The following is a 16019-nucleotide window of genomic DNA, read 5'->3' on the forward strand; positions in this document are numbered from 1 at the left end:
CTGGAGGAGGGCGTGTATGGACTTTTTGACTTACGTATACGCTTTCAAATCATCCAACAACAGTGATCGGATTTAATTGATGGAATTAAAATTTTCATATATTTGATCACTAGGCGGATACCAAATAATTTAGAGTGGGGTGTAACTAAGTAAACTTAGCCCAAAAATAAGTGATCATTTTGAAGTAATACTACTTCTTTTATCTACCACCTCTCCTTAAAAGTTTTCCCATTTTACTCTCAATTACCCTCACACTCACAAACATATCTCATTTAATCAGAGCTCTCTTCTAAAGTGATAACTTGTTTTGGATTAGTGAGTAGTGGATTAGTGAGTAGCAAACATTGATCATTTTGGTAGACTAGAGTCAACTCCAAATTATCCGTGATTATTTCTCCACACCAGTACTGTTTGATAGACTTAACATAAACCTCGCGAAAATTCGCTGATAAACTTAACACAACCAGGTCTCCTTTAATCATCACACAGAACAACTTTAGAGCATCTCTCTACTCTACGTAATAACTTTGAGATGCACGTACACACATGCATGGGCAGCCCGCAGCCCATCTCTTTATTCGTGTTCGTTCCTTTGTTCGAAAGGTCCATCGATCTTATTCGTGGCAGGCTGCAGCAAGCACGGGCGCCGGGCGCGCCGCGCATGCAGCGGGCGACTCAAACGGGGAAGAAGCCCTGGATGCACACCCACTGGCCGACGAAGAGTCCCCGGCAGTTGATGTTCGGGTTGAGGGAGACGAAGGTGAAGAAAGGCACGCGGCCCAGGCCGGCGTGGAAGCGCCGGGCGATGGAGTCGCAGGTCTCGCCGGCCACCACCCCGTGCACCCCCGTGCAGATCGGCGTCGCCGCGGTCTCGCGCTTCGGCGCCGCGTAATGATCAACTGCAGCAGCTAGCGTTTTGTTTCACGCCCCAAATTAATGTACACACGATGAAAAAAAAAACTTGCAGTTACGATATGTTTGTACAGAGGCAGCATGCGCGTACAAGTCGTATGTACCTCCGTGGGCCTTCTCATGTGCCATGGAGAGGCTCCGGCCGTCAGCGAACGCGACGGCGACGGCGACGGCCACGAAGAGGAACGCGACCAGGAGAGCGGTAGCCCTGAGGTTTGCCATCCTCTCGGGCAGGCTCGCACCGGCAGCCTATGTGTATACACAGCATACAAGTTCATATATATATAGGCATGCATGCCGGTATGCATCAATGCATGTGACCAAACGTTCTTGCTCATGGGGAACCACGCTTGACCCTATGCCTGGCCTGAATGGTGACGATAGAATATCTGCAATCTACTATAGTATAGTGTAGTGGAGTACTAGTTAAGTGCATGAGTGCTACCAATTTTGGCTGTTGTGCATGCTCTTGACATTGTTCAGATACTAACGATGATGCATGAATAATGATTAATTTTATCAGCAAGTCATTTTCTCCGAGTTAGTAGTGGCGCCATTTATACCAATTACCAAGCACCAATGGTTTTATGGAGTAAGAAACGTACGAAAAAATTACGTACCACGATTATAACGATAGAGATAACAAGGAGAGCCATGACGACTACCAGGTACCTTTTAAACAAAGCGAGACGCGTGATGATCAGGACAAGGCGGAGAGGGCTACAAGGAACGGAGCGTGGATTCTAAACTCTTGAGCGACATTATCTCGTTGGCTTCTCGTCTATTGCATGCTATCTAATTAGTTATCAAAAAATATATAAAAATTTGTAAAGATAGATTAGTATGTGATATATCACTATACAAACATGCAAGATAAAATATGACTTCTACAATTTATAACAAAAATAATAAATTAAACTATAAATAGTATACACATACTCACAATCATATATTTCTTATTTTTGCTATGGATTCTAGAAGTAATATTTTAACTTGTATGTTTGTGTGATGATATATCACATATTAATCTATCTTTATAAATTTTTTATATTTTTTATGACTATTTGAATAATGCAATAGATGGATGGAAGATGTCCAACGGAGAACTTAACACAGTTTCCCCCAGGAACGCAATTACGCAAGGCGTGGAGGGGCGGCGAAGAGGCTGGGGCTGATGGATCCCGTACAGGAGACGCACTGTCCTCTCAAAGACGCCAAACGCCCTAGGCAAACTGTAATTTTCTCTACACAATCGAATTGATCACCGTCTAATAAAGTGGGCATGCAGTTGATACTAATGGCTCCTAGACCTGTCTGAAATGCAAGATTTTGTATAAAACAATCGGCATGGCTATACGTATGAAGATTTTTGTATGATAAAACATCTCTTTTCTAATTGAGTGGTCGTCACGTTTCTTTTGTATCCTCCGCGTCGTTAAGTTTGATCGGACCAAGATAGGATAAAAAGATCATATGTGTAACATTTCCTAAAACAATCGATACTATTGATCATCGGTGCCGGTTTCAAACTGACAACATCGTCAGTTTTTGAGACGTTACTATAATTAGGGAATTCACATGAGTGGTGTTCATCACTACAACATTGAAAACCGCGACACTAAGTTTGCCCAATTTTAGATAAAGGAGGAGGCTCGGATCGATTTGAGCCAAACCGAAGCATCACAAAGTGGATTCAACAATATTTAGCAAAGAATAAACCTATTAACACAAGATTTATCACAAAACAACCATAAAGTCAAATTCAACACATTAATTCACCACAAGAAAAAAATAATATGAAGAGAGAAAAATTTCAAGGCAAATGCCTTGCCACCACTACTCGCCATGGATCCGCCATTGTTCGATGTAAATCTACCACCCCTGTGACTCACTAGCGACTGAGACGGCTGCTGTTGCTCGTCGTGGAATCGCCGTCACCACTGCTTGTTGTGGGGTTTTTAGCTTTTTACCACTCTTTATAAGGATAGTTTAATCTCTCTAACGATGCTTATGAGAGAAGACTGATAAATTTATTATCACTCACTTTGTAAGAGTAGCAAGAAAGTTAAATTTTTCACTTAGAGACCAAGGCGGCCACTGATGCTCATCGTATATCCATCATTGCTACATCTTATTAAAGATCAATGCGGTGGAGGGATGTGGGACGATCAGGCCACTGCCGCTAGTGTCTCTAGGGCTAGCTACTTGTGGTTGTCAAGAGAGAAATGAGATAGACAAAAGGAACAGAGGCCTAGGAAACATGGATGGATTGGATGTGAATAGGATCAATCGGACTTAAAAGACATGACATATATAGATTTAAATAGTGGTATTGGACCAATGTTATTATACTACAAATCGATATTAATAATGTCAGAATTTTAAGGCAGACAATATCCTCCGTTGGTTCTTCAAAGAAAGCAAGAAAGTGCAACATGGACTCTAATAAATACACAGACATCCACATGTTTGTCACATATAGCATTTTTTAATCCTTAAGAAGGGATACGGAGATACCATATTTCTAGCATAAAAATATGATATCTCTGGATATTAGTTATCTAGAGATACTAAATTTTATACTAGAAATTTAATATGTCTGATACTTTTGTAAGGACCACAAAATTTTTCTTGTACACAAGTCGTTTGCAACGGTGCCACAACGGGAGTTTGGGCGTTATCAAACACGGACGAAATTTAGAGAACACAAACAGAAGTAGTAAATCCATATTAGACAAAAGCGAACTGAGTCAGTTCTTGTATCAAAAGTTGGTGAGTAACCTCTATTTTGTGAGAGGGAAGTACAAGCAAATACTCCACTCAAGCAGTGAAGTACTATTAGTGGCACAACCAAAATGCACCAATCTGAAATGCACCGAGTAGCCAACTCTGGGCCTCTGGCCAAGACAGAGAATCCTCTTCCTTATTCATAGACGAAGTAGTAAAAGTGCATGCACGACCAGACAATGCGGTTTGACACGCCAGCTTAAGCAAGGGTAGCATCGAGGCAGACCCACTGGCCGACGAAGAGCTTCGCGCAGTTGATGTTGGGGTTGAAGGCGAGGAACTGGTCCTGAGTCAGCCCGGCGCCCTGCGACACGGAGAAGCACGTCTCGGCGGTCTGCACCCCGTGCACCTTGTTGCAGGCCAGCGCCGCCGGCGCCTTCACATCCTCCACCACCAGGTAACCTGCAGCAGCAGCAGCACGGTTCTCGTCAGACATGCAGTCTCGTCGCGCGAGCGGAAGTACATTTCGCGGATCGAGTCGTTAAGGCCAGCCGAATATCTCTTCTACGTGCTTACACGTACCATCGTGCACGACGGTGTGCCTCGCGTCGGCGAGGGCGGCCGCCACGAGGAGGGACGCGACCATCACAAGAGCCGCGGCGCCGTGGTTCGCCATTGCAGGTGTGATGGCGCGCGGAGGATGTGGCGGTGGTGGGGCTTTGTTTGGCACTCTGATGCTGATGATCTGGCGTGCTGTGAGAGGCAGAGAGAGGCTTAGGTCTCGCGTTTTTATAGCGTGCGTGGCGAGGGTAATGTGCGGATGTTGATAGGGCGCGTGTGACAAAACGCAGCAGTCACCACCCGCCCTGGCCTCGGAGACGGCGTTCCAAGAAGTGGTGATACTACTTATGTTTGAGGGTTGCATGGACCGATGGATGTACATTCGGTACATGTCGTTATTGACTGTTTTATGCGGTTGGTCCATGGCCACGGTAAAACATGTTTTATGATTCCTATGGAACGATTCCGGACTGCTCTTTGCAGTTGATTTTGACAGGCTTCTGCCGATGATTCTCTTTTACGTTTCCCATGTTTCCATATTGTTTTTCCCATACCTGTTTCATATTGATGCTGACGCACAGTACAGGATTACGGATGTTCCATGTGGAGCGCGTTCTTGCACTGCTACAGTAGTACCTGCTAATCGGTTATGTGAGGTTCCGAGGGCCGATTGCTGAAGCGACCAGCGCTCAGTTATCCTTTTGTTTTCCTTGAGAGGATCAGTGTTCACTAGTACAGTTTCACTATACGCGTGCAGAAAGCCCGTGGTGTGGATGCACGCATGGACCTCACGAACATGAGGGGAGACTGCAGAAACGGCCCAACCTACCTCCCAACGCTGCTTGGGCTTTAGACTTAATACGTGAGACCTTTCGACCACCAGCCCACCCGATCAGCCACCGTGACGCAATAGCGGTAGCGAGCGGCCCAGCCGTGCACGCCGGATCGCGGCCGGTGCCCGGTGGTTTTCCTCCACGGCACCGACGCACCGTACGTGAAATCCGGCGGAGTGACCGGACCGCCTGCGTGGACGACGAAATGAACCAACCGTTGGTCATCTGATCCGGTCCCGCCCAATCTGCACGCGACGCGCGATGCCCATCATCACACCACACGCCCCCGGCGCCCGCGAGCCGCGAGGCCGCGACGACGCCCCGCCGCACCGATGGCCGCGCTGCTCGCCTCCTTCCCGCACGCGGTCTCCAAGCCGCGCCACCACCTCCACTCCCACTCCCACCACGCGCACCTCGCGGCCGCCGCCACGAGGCCCGAGGCCCCCAGCGCGTCCCCGAACCCCGCCAATGCCAGGCTTCGCCGCCTCATCGCTCGCGACAACCTCGCCGAGGCCGCGCGCCTCGTCGACCGCTCCACCTCCCGCGGGGAGGCGCCCGACGTGTACCTCTGCACCAAGCTCATCCGCAACCTCTGCCGCCGGGGCCGCACCTCGGACGCCGCGCGCGTCCTCCGCGCGGCCGAGAGGTCCGGCACCGCCGTCGACGTCTTCGCCTACAACACGCTCGTCGCAGGGTACTGCCGGTACGGGCAGCTCGACGCCGCGCGCCGGCTCATCGCGTCCATGCCCGTCGCGCCCGACGCGTACACGTACACCCCGATCATCCGCGGGCTCTGCGACCGTGGGAGGGTCAGCGAGGCGCTCAGTCTGCTCGACGATATGCTCCACCGAGGCTGCCAGCCCAGCGTGGTCACCTACACAGTCCTCCTCGAGGCTGTATGCAAGAGCACTGGGTTCGGGCAGGCAATGGAGGTCCTGGACGAGATGCGTGCGAAGGGGTGCACTCCCAACATCGTCACGTACAATGTCATCATCAACGGAATGTGCAGGGAGGGCCGCGTTGACGATGCAAGGGAGTTCTTGAACAGATTGTCCTCCTATGGCTTCCAACCCGACACTGTCAGCTACACCACTGTGCTTAAGGGTTTATGTGCTGCTAAGCGGTGGGAGGATGTTGAGGAGCTCTTTGCAGAGATGATGGATAAGAATTGCAGGCCAAATGAGGTAACTTTCGACATGTTAGTAAGATTCTTTTGTCGTGGAGGTATGGTGGAGCGGGCAATCCAAGTTCTTGAGCAAATGTCGGAGCATGCATGTGCAGCAAACACTACCTTGTGTAACATTGTCATAAACACCATCTGTAAACAAGGACGTGTTGATGATGCCTTTCAGTTCTTGAACAACATGGGTTCATATGGATGCAGTCCGGATACCATTAGCTATACAACTGTGCTAAAGGGCTTGTGTCGCGCTGAGCGATGGGAGGATGCCAAAGAGCTCTTGAAAGAGATGGTTCGGAAAAGTTGTCCCCCAAATGAGGTGACATTCAACACATTCATCTGCATCTTATGCCAAAAAGGATTGATTGAGCAAGCTACTATGCTTATCGAACAAATGTCACAGCATGGATGTGAAGTGAATATTGTCACATACAACGCCCTTGTTAATGGCTTTTGTGTGCAAGGGCGTGTTGATAGCGCTCTTGAGTTATTTTACAGCATGCCTTGCAAGCCCAACACCATTACATACACTACCTTGCTAACAGGTTTGTGTAATGCCGAGCAGTTGGATGCTGCTGCAGAACTCTTAGCTGAGATGCTTCAGAATGATTGCCCTCCAAATGTAGTGACTTTCAATGTACTTGTGAGTTTCTTCTGTCAAAAAGGATTAATGGGTGAAGCAATTGAACTTGTGGAACAAATGATGGAGCATGGTTGCACCCCTAACCTGATTACGTACAATACATTACTTGATGGGATAACCAAGGATTGCAACTCAGAAGAAGCTCTGGAGCTATTACAGGGTTTGATCAGCAATGGGGTATCCCCAGATATTGTTACCTATTCTTCAATCATCGGCGCCCTCTCAAGGGAAGATAGAATCGAAGAAGCAATCCAACTGTTTCATGTAGTGCAAGATTTGGGGATGAGACCTAAGGCAGTGATATATAACAAGATACTACTTGCACTCTGTAAAAGATCTGAAACAGATCATGCTGTTGATTTTTTCGCTTATATGGTGTCTAATGGTTGCATGCCAAATGAGTTGACCTACATTACACTCGTTCAAGGCCTTGCAAATGAGGGTTTGTTGAAGGAAGCACAAGATTTAATGACTGAGTTGTGTTCAAGAGGAGTTCTAAATAAGAACTTGCTTGAAGAGTGGTGGCCCTAAGCTTTCGGATCAAATCATGCATTTGCCTTGAATCATCATAAATCCAAGACTTTAGTGCTTTTTAAGTACTGTTGAGTATCCATGGAGCTTTATTCCTCATTTACAGTAATGTGGATCCGGTGACATCCTGGCATGTCCTGTATGTTTGCTTCAAGAGGCAAAATTTCCTGAAGATGAGACAGCCGGGGGCTCAAAGCCTCATGTACGGAATGGCAATGGTGTAAGTTTCTCCCTCCCTCAACATACAAAATCTAGTCAGTCTACTCATGCAGTCATGCCTACTTTCGCTTTGGTACTAATTGAAGCAACATTGTCATTGTTTTCATGCTTGAAGGAAAGACAGAAATGCACTACTTATCAGCTTTATGTAGTTTTAAACAATAACCTCTTTATCATCTGCGTAACCTCTTCTTTCCTAGACTAGAAATATTAAATACTACTCTCAATAAATCTTCTGAACCCACTTAATACACCACAATTCTATAAAAAATAAAATACCGTACATATTTGGTTCCTATACACTTTCTTGATATCATAACTCTTGTGTGTTATTCATAAAGAAATTCATGTGGGTTATTTCTTTTATATTAGGGTAGTCCACTTGGAATGTAGAAATCTAACAACCAATACAATTTTTTTTCAGGAAACCATGAAGACCAAGGAAAAAAATAGAAGAATCTGGAGGATAACACAAGCAAAATTGAGTGCTTGCAAATCTTATTTTCCATGTTAAACAATACAGCCACAGGATTTTAATAATACATTTGATTATTTGACTATAATGCATTGACTTATTTAACCAAATTACTTTTTTTTCATGACAGTTTTGGCATTATTTTTTCTAAGCAATGGTCGTGCTTAATGTTTTTTGTTTTCTCCTCCCAAGTCTTCGTAAAACTTCCTTTTATTTCACATCATTTCTGAAAATCTTCTATTAATTTTATATCTTATGCCAACAAGACCATTGAGTTATATGGTCCTCATGTGATCATGTATTTGCCCAGGTTTCCCTTGCTTCTGACTGGCATTTCATATCTATTAACTTACAATCAGACTGGCATATCAAATTACTGGGATCTCAACTTCTCAAGTATAATTCCATTTTGGTTGCAACTTCTTACTTTACCAGGCTGACAAGATCCTGCTATATGCATTATCTAGCACTTGCATGTTGATAAGCTTTTTTAGTTCCCTTCTAATTTCTTGCAGCCTGCAGGTTTGAGGCATTATTCTAACACCCATGCTTTATCCACAAACCCGGCATCAGATTCTCACGCTTCTCTTTCTATTTCTGTCTGTAGGTGGCTGTTGGGCACTACACAGTTGCAATATTCTTGGGAACAAATCAATGGCTTGTGCGGGAAAATGCAGTTTAAATGCGCAATCAACCCAGGTTCTAAGTTTTGCCCATCTATCTGTTCAGTGCAATGACCACGTACAGGTTGACAATTGCACTTGTTCCAAGTCAGCAATTATATTCCCTCGCTAATATCCTATTAGAATTTACCTGCATTTCCTAGGAGAAAGCGAACGCAACAAGAATTCTTTCAGCGTTTCGTAGCACTCTTGGTCTGTGGGTTGGGACAAATGAAGAAGCAACGAATGGAACAAGTCATGAAGGAGAACAAGAACGTAGCATGCAGTACTGCACATTTCGAAGCAGTCATCCAACAGCACACCGAACAGCCTGATCAGTTGATCCAGAGCCGTGGAGGTATGTTCTGCTGGCAATGATACGTATATAAACAAGCAACTTTTCCGTCTGATACCCAACATTCAGACTAATTATGTTGCCATTCTAGTTTATAAAAAATAAATCTCTCTTTGTGCCAAATCTGTGTTGCTGCAGAAGAAAAACTGGATTGGAAAAATGCTCATGGTATGGTACAAGATAGTCAGTACCCCAGTTGGCTGTGTACGGCGCACAACAAACAGCCATACATACGCAACCTCGTTACAGAAAGGATGTTAGATGGGCACCTTCCAGAGTTAGTGCAGCAATCTACGTCCTATGCAAACATGCTGTACAAAATTCAGTCGAAAAGCGAGCTTTTACTCCCTTCAGACCTTTGTCGCATCGTCCAAATACCGAAACGACAAGGCAGCGCCAAAGTTCCTCCTCTCCTCCTCGAAGTCGTCATCTGTATCGTCGCTGGAGGAGCTGGACTCTGGGTGGACCGTTGACGTAGCCGGGGCCTCATGGACGCCTTTAGCTATGCAGTTCTTGGTGGCAAGCATCTTCACCTGTCCGGCGTGTGAGATCTCCACTAAGACCTTGCCATCATCCTCCGGAAGAGGCTGCTTCCAGGGTTCCCCATCAAGTCTCATGTAAGCATGGTCGGTCGCACCTTTGTGGAATTTGAATTGGACGCGGTGAGCCTGAGAACGAATAGAAATTCATTGTCTATGAGGCAGCTCGATTTTAATTGAGGTTCAAATATTATTATGGACTATTATGTTGAGTTGGTTCAGCAATATAGGGCGTCAAAATTTCAGTCCTGTAACATGCATTTCAGCCTGCAATGTCTTTACGAAGAGTTATTGTGTCACCTCGATCCAACCATTGATGGAGTAATGAAGTTACGCAGTGGCATGTCTTACAAGTTACTCCTCAGTTCCATATTATAAGACTTTCACTAATGTATAATGTATATGTTTTATATATGTGTCTAGATTCATTAACATATGTATGAATCTAGACAAGACCAGAAAGTTTTACAATATAGAACAAGGGGAATACAATGGACCGCACATGAGTAGAAAGGAAGTGGTAAAGTAAATAATAGTACAATGCACTTATATTTACCTGAGCAAGACGAGTACCATGGCCTTTTGGAGATAGCAAGACAAGTCCATGCCAAGCATCTTTAAAACCCACAATCTCCAGAAGACCATCATCGACAAGTGGAGGCATTACCAAATCCCTCTGCAAGAATAGTTTTATATTATTTAAAAATCTTTAAATAAAGGAAGTTCGTACTGCTATAATCTTTTGTTGTACAATGAACAGCATCAACATTATGCATGAACTCACTTTTCTTTGCTTTCTCTCACTTGGTGTTCCCCAGGGATTCAAGCCGCCAGAGAAGCTGGGTAGATTCAGACAAACAATGGACCGGATACTGCATTTGTGTAAAAAGCTTGTTCAGAACATTATGGGTCAAACATCAAATATCAGAGAACCATACTGCACACCAACATTATGCGTCAAACATCAAACTTAACAATACAAGTATTTAGCCCACCAACCATACTGCACTCAAATTTGAGAATTTTAATACCCCAACAGTATATAGGCACCCAACTCCTGTGGTTAGGATTCTAGTCTCTACAGTAAGACCCGGTGCTTTTTTTAGTGCATCATTGTTCATGTGATTTACATCAGGTTTCATCCATGATCAGATATAAGCACATAGCTCCAAAATTGTCATATATGCAGTCAGTTTTGATATGTAAGGAGATCATAAATTTACCTCTGTGGAATTTCCAATGTTTCCCATTTTCCAGATTTCTTCATTATCTTTACTTTTGCAAGGTGAGCAATGTTCCTGTGGTACAGTGAAAGGCATGCGAAAAGTTGTGAGAAATACACAGTCATCAATAAAGCCTGCCCATTTTCATGAAAGTGCCACGATGATTTTTTGAAAAAAAAAATTCAAAGAGTAACTAAGTATCGAAAATATAATTAGAGAAACTTACCGTGACATTGGATGACATAGAGATGCACAGAACCATCCTTGCGTGCATGCCAACTTCAAATATGTTTTCTGCACTAAAATTAATAAAAGTGATTGGTTTCTGTACCTCTGATTTCTGAATATGCACATCAAGGAACAAAATTTTCTAGAGAGATTACAGCAAAGCAAGAGGTATAAAATATTTTAAAAATTACGATTGGCATCTTAGTTCACCTGATTAGACAACTGGTTTTTGAATTTTTCTGGATGCAATTTCCTCTCAGAATGGAAGTCATATGACACCTGGGCATCCATTCCTGTGACAGAATAAACAAGTGAATTTCAACCTTTGGCTGTTGAACTAAGCAATAAATCGTGTCCTATAGTTTCTCCTACCAAGATTTAGTGAAATTTACTACCCAAGTAAAATATAAACCTTTCAACAGGCAACTTACCCATACTGAAGTAATTCCAGAATCCCCCACGAAACGTGCAAGAATATTCCTGACGATATATTAAAAGCAAGGTTATACATACATCAGGTTGCATTATTCAAAAGGTTCATTTACTCATATCCTACGATTATCATTTCAAAATTCAATTTTTGTATGGAAATCCATAAGACACAAGTATTTTCTAAAGAAAACACATAATGCAAACCAATTATTTACTGGGATAGATCAAAGCATCCATCATCTATTCTAGAGAAAAAATTAAAAATTCTTATTCAATTAATTGGAAAATTATCTGGATTGAATATGTTAAAAATCTAAGTGAAGTATGGAAAAGTGAACAACCACAGGGAAAACAAGTGCTGTTTTGGAGATACACTTGCCATTGATGCATGCTATACCTTCTTTTTTTTTCACACAGTTGCTGGTTCGGCCGAAGAATGAGCTGACCAGATTTTCATTAAGTAGGGGAGTTAGAATGTACAAATTTTTTTAGGGTGAGCACAAAGCGAACTATTCTTTCGCCTTTTTTTTAACACAGTAAACACCATTTCAGGTATTCAGTTAATGTATCTAACCCGCATGGAAACTAAACTGTAATGAAGGTGACTAATGGCGTCATTTCCATGAAAGGGTGTCTAATAATTCAAAAGGGACTTTATAAGAAGCCAAAAAACAAATATGGAAGTAAACTCGGTATATGTTTTGAGTTTGCTAACTTAATTTACATACATGAAATTAGTCCGAGTCAACTATAGTTACCTTATCTTGCGGATTGTTTGGCACACGATGAAATGCATGCAGAGAATGAGGCAAGTCCAAAGGAGCAATTGGATCACATGTCGAACCTTTTGGGCTTTCCATTTTCATGACAATATGCCAACTGAAATATTTCAATAAATACCAATCAAAACTCATATGGAGATTACAAACATAACAGTAGAAACAATATCACAATGGAAGATTATACCTTACAAAAGAAACCTACCTATCAATTTTCATCTCTTTCGCTTCTCTTACTAACTGCAGAAATGATAGAACTGACTTTTGATCTGTTCCAGGATTTCTCTTCCCCTGAATTTCATTTGTTTTCTATTAGTGACACTGTGACAGACCATTATTTGAAGTATTCTGTAGCAACTAACAGTCCAAACACAAAGCTGACATCAAAAGGCATAATATAAAGATAAACTTCTATGTCATCAATAGGAGTTGTTTATCTGAACTGATGATGGGAAATATATGGCATTGTGGAAGTTTGCAAATGTTGTAGAAGAAACACACAGAGAAAAATGGTATAGCTCAAATTAGTCTGTATAGCAAAACAGAAAGGTTCCAATTCAACATCCGAGGGATTATCATAACGAAGAAGTCAACACAGGTCTAAAAAAAAGTGAAAAGTCTCATGCAAGTACAACACACTGCAGCGGCATATACAAGATATAAAAGAAGTAGAACAAAATTGTCTTGAATAACTACTTTCACATACCCATCCAAAAGAATATGGTAAGTTATTTCCAGTCCCCAGAGGAACTGTAGCAACAGGAGGTGGATGTACTAGCTTAAGATCAGAAACAACTCCAAGCAGCCAACCTGCTGTCCCATCACCTCCAGCAACCTAATTGGATTTCAAGGATAAGAATATGAATATGCAAGTACAATTTTCCAAATAAGGAAAAACATTTATAACTATTAGCAAGAGATCATCTTGTTAAATGCAGCAGAATAATAAAACTGCTGGGAAGTGCTCACTATTAGCCTCAATCTTCTGTGGATTTCAGCAGCAAAAGTATCTCCATCACGCTTTAGCCTTTCCAGGTTTCCATACAGTTTGTGCAAGATCTTGTCTGGAGCTTCTTCAAGCAGATCAAACACCTGGAATTTAGAGAGTTAGGCCTGGCCCTAGAACCATATGTTAAATTCTAAATTCCTTGTATTAAAAATGCAAGAGTACTGTAATGATGAACAAGTATATCTGGAGAAACAGCGGAACATCTACCTGAGAATGGTTGAGGAGCTTACGGTACGTGACAATTAAATCATGTCCCAGTTGGCCACCACTTTTGGTGTTGATAAAAACAATCACTGGACAACTAGGTATCTGAGATACTTTCTCTGCTGGAGACTCCAGAACAAATATATAAGTTGGAATGTAGAACTCTTTCAGCATGTTATTTTTCTCGAGGCTGTTCTTCATTGGAGCTTGGAACCTGCAAAATTCATAACAATTACAAAGATACAAAGATAACATAAGATTGCCAATACTACTTAGGTATCTTAACAAGGGAAATTTTAACATTCTTGATAAAGTACCTCTAGGTACCAAAATTTTAAGTGTAAAATTTTAGTACCTCGAGATACAAAATACCCGAAGGTATCAAATTTTATGCTAGAAAATATGGTATTTTCCAGTACTTTTTCAAAGATGATAAAATTGCTCTCGTAACTATGGCCCCGTTTGACTCAGCTGGCTGGGCTGAGCTGATCTACCACACACAAATGAGGCGGGTCATTAGTGAGCGAATAATTATGTATTAACTATTATAAGCTTAAAAATGGATTCATTTGATTTTAAAGAAACTTATATGCCAATTTTTTTTGCACGAAATGGACCGTTTAGCAGTTTGAAACATGCTAACAGAACAAGAAAGTAACCTGGCACATAAGCTGATAAGAATAATGCTTATGTTCCACTGGCTAAATGTAATAGTATTAGAATATCAATTTGGTTCACTTGACCCAGGGACAGCTTGTGCCAACATCTGGTAAATTTAGTAGTTGGATGTTGTGCAGTGGTCTAAGCACATTCACGCAGTCACTTCATTTCCATGTGAAACTAAATGCCCCTAGTTAACACAACAGTATCTTCAAGTACTTTACCGAGGATAAAGCAAAATAGCATGTCACTGGACGGAGCCTTTTTTGTCACGAAGCATAAATATTTGTTTCAAAAGTATCATTATACACATGTCAATTATCATACTAACAATTTCAGTCTTGGACAGTTCCGCCAGTTAATTTTGATCACTAATTTTCAGGTTTAACCTGAAAATAGGGCAGACATATGAGTAAAACAGAAACCAACTCGCTTAGCTCAACATACAAAATCAACATTTATAATGCAAGTCTTACTTTTGGTAAGGGAGCCACTCCATTGTGTAATGTTCGTTTGACCATAGGAGTAACTGTGACATACTGTACTATTATATTTTCAGTTATACTTTACAAGTTTACTGGTTCTTAATATTTGAAGCAAGCACATCCCATCCATAAAGAGATGTGAGCCACCGTCATCCTTACAATGACGAATGATCCACCATAGCGATCAATTATCCACCGTTATCAGTCATCCACAGGTCACTACAAAATCACGTCACCTACCAGCTCTGGAAGAATCTAAACCAGTGATGACTGATGAGCCATAAATGATCCAAATCAATCGATATCACGCCCATTAAAACTTAACGCTAATTGCGGGCACCGATATTAACTCAGGCAATAAAAATAGCTTCAAAAAAATCCAAATAAACCAAATTGTAAACTATAAGCTGAACACTCAACTTAATCGTTGAAGTTGAAATGTAGAGAAACCAATCCTCGAAACTGAAAACAGTATTATACAACGAGAACAAATACCCCAGGATTTAGCAGGGCCCCTTTGAGCATGCAGGACCGGGGCAACCCAACCAAATTTGAAAAGTTTGACGATCTCCTACCTAATCCAGATGGAAACGCGATAGTAGTAAGCCGAAAAAAGATTTCGAGTATCAAATCAATGTCACTGACGGTCATGGGAGGAGGAGGCACCAACAAACTAATGCTACCGCGCATTTGAAACATAAAACACTGTCACCCAAACCACAACCAGATTACAGTAATAAATGGTGCTCACGAATATCTCCTTACACGCCCATACAGATTACGCTACATTTCGCAAAGCCATTGATCAGAACCCCAAACATCGAGGAGAAACAAAAAAAACCCCAAAATCGCTCGCATGGCCAGACACCACGAGAAAACATTCACCGCGCGCCTAATAGACGGAGCAGGCCGAGAGGATCGGCCGGGTGCTAGGGATCTCACCTCCCCCGAAGGCGAATCTCTCGCTGCGAGCGGCGCAGAAAACACAATACGGCGCGGCGCGGCGCCGGCGCGGGTGCTGTGGTGGTACGGGGACGCTCGCGGCTCGCCTCCGAGCCGCGAGCGGAGGCAAGGAACGGGATTCCCTCCGGCTCTGTGTGACCGCGTGCGTGCGTGCGCGTGCTTCCGCCTCGCTGAGCTCGAGGGTGGAAGGAGGTGGCGACGATGGGAAAATGAAAAAAATCCCCGAGCGCGTGCAGCTCCTATTATAGGCGCCAGGCGGGCCGGGCTGGTTGGTCCACGTGAGGCGCCGACGCGGGTCTTCTAATTCCGGGACCCCACTCCCCTCTCCCTCTGACAGGCGGGCCCAACGGAATGACGTTGTGGGGTAGCTGGTGCGTTGCTCCGGTACCTTGGGGCGGG

At 43.2% G+C, this 16019-nt stretch overlaps 4 protein-coding genes across 5 annotated transcripts; 1 reads left to right on the plus strand and 3 right to left on the minus strand.

Annotated features, from left to right (window-relative positions):
• Positions 1–387: 387 nt before the first annotated feature.
• Positions 388–1134, minus strand: LOC107303820. The gene is made up of 2 exons (XM_015834659.2): positions 1017–1134; positions 388–908 (listed from the first exon to the last, which is right to left on the minus strand). Exons 1-2 carry the CDS (start codon positions 1132–1134, stop codon positions 676–678), a joined length of 351 nt encoding a protein of 116 aa, XP_015690145.2. The 3' UTR covers positions 388–675.
• A 2764-nt stretch (positions 1135–3898) lies between these two features.
• LOC102710460 lies at positions 3899–4315 on the minus strand. The gene is made up of 2 exons (XM_006646331.1): positions 4222–4315; positions 3899–4101 (listed from the first exon to the last, which is right to left on the minus strand). The coding sequence occupies exons 1-2, from the start codon at positions 4313–4315 to the stop codon at positions 3899–3901; spliced, it is 297 nt and encodes a 98-aa protein (XP_006646394.1).
• Positions 4316–5243: 928 nt separating this feature from the next.
• Positions 5244–9101, plus strand: LOC102710752 (pentatricopeptide repeat-containing protein At1g09900-like). The gene is made up of 3 exons (XM_040521520.1): positions 5244–7607; positions 8031–8780; positions 8888–9101. The coding sequence occupies exon 1, from the start codon at positions 5366–5368 to the stop codon at positions 7385–7387; it is 2022 nt and encodes a 673-aa protein (XP_040377454.1). The 5' UTR covers positions 5244–5365; the 3' UTR covers positions 7388–7607; positions 8031–8780; positions 8888–9101.
• Positions 9102–9225: 124 nt separating this feature from the next.
• On the minus strand, positions 9226–15781 carry LOC102722344 (diacylglycerol kinase 5-like). Of its 2 annotated transcripts, none has more exons than XM_006644743.3 (13): positions 15600–15781; positions 13516–13726; positions 13269–13391; positions 13006–13134; positions 12505–12590; positions 12279–12399; positions 11520–11568; positions 11299–11381; positions 11087–11154; positions 10861–10935; positions 10422–10509; positions 10194–10313; positions 9226–9766 (listed from the first exon to the last, which is right to left on the minus strand). In XM_006644743.3, exons 2-13 carry the CDS (start codon positions 13711–13713, stop codon positions 9449–9451), a joined length of 1458 nt encoding a protein of 485 aa, XP_006644806.1. In that variant the 5' UTR covers positions 13714–13726; positions 15600–15781; the 3' UTR covers positions 9226–9448. The 2 variants fall into 2 exon arrangements, with proteins under 2 accessions (XP_006644806.1, XP_015699166.1); XM_015843680.2 differs by lacking the exon at positions 15600–15781 and adding an exon at positions 14504–14608.
• Between the last annotated feature and the right edge of the window lie 238 nt (positions 15782–16019).

Source organism: Oryza brachyantha, chromosome 1 (genome assembly GCF_000231095.2).
Source record: "Oryza brachyantha chromosome 1, ObraRS2, whole genome shotgun sequence".
Classification (NCBI taxonomy): domain Eukaryota; kingdom Viridiplantae; phylum Streptophyta; class Magnoliopsida; order Poales; family Poaceae; genus Oryza; species Oryza brachyantha.

Coding starts and splice junctions, on each gene's coding strand:
- LOC107303820 (XM_015834659.2), bottom strand. CDS start 1,134: ATGGCAAACCTCAGGGCTACCGCTCTCCTGGTCGCGTTCCTCTTCGTG. Junction 909..1,016: donor ACATGAGAAGGCCCACGGAG/GTACATACGACT, acceptor ACAAAACGCTAG/CTGCTGCAGTTGATCATTAC.
- LOC102710460 (XM_006646331.1), bottom strand. CDS start 4,315: ATGGCGAACCACGGCGCCGCGGCTCTTGTGATGGTCGCGTCCCTCCTC. Junction 4,102..4,221: donor GCACACCGTCGTGCACGATG/GTACGTGTAAGC, acceptor CTGCTGCTGCAG/GTTACCTGGTGGTGGAGGAT.
- LOC102710752 (XM_040521520.1), top strand. CDS start 5,366: ATGGCCGCGCTGCTCGCCTCCTTCCCGCACGCGGTCTCCAAGCCGCGC.
- LOC102722344 (XM_006644743.3), bottom strand. CDS start 13,713: ATGAAGAACAGCCTCGAGAAAAATAACATGCTGAAAGAGTTCTACATT. Junction 10,936..11,086: donor CTATGTCATCCAATGTCACG/GTAAGTTTCTCT, acceptor ACTGTACCACAG/GAACATTGCTCACCTTGCAA. Junction 10,510..10,860: donor ACATTGGAAATTCCACAGAG/GTAAATTTATGA, acceptor ACACAAATGCAG/TATCCGGTCCATTGTTTGTC.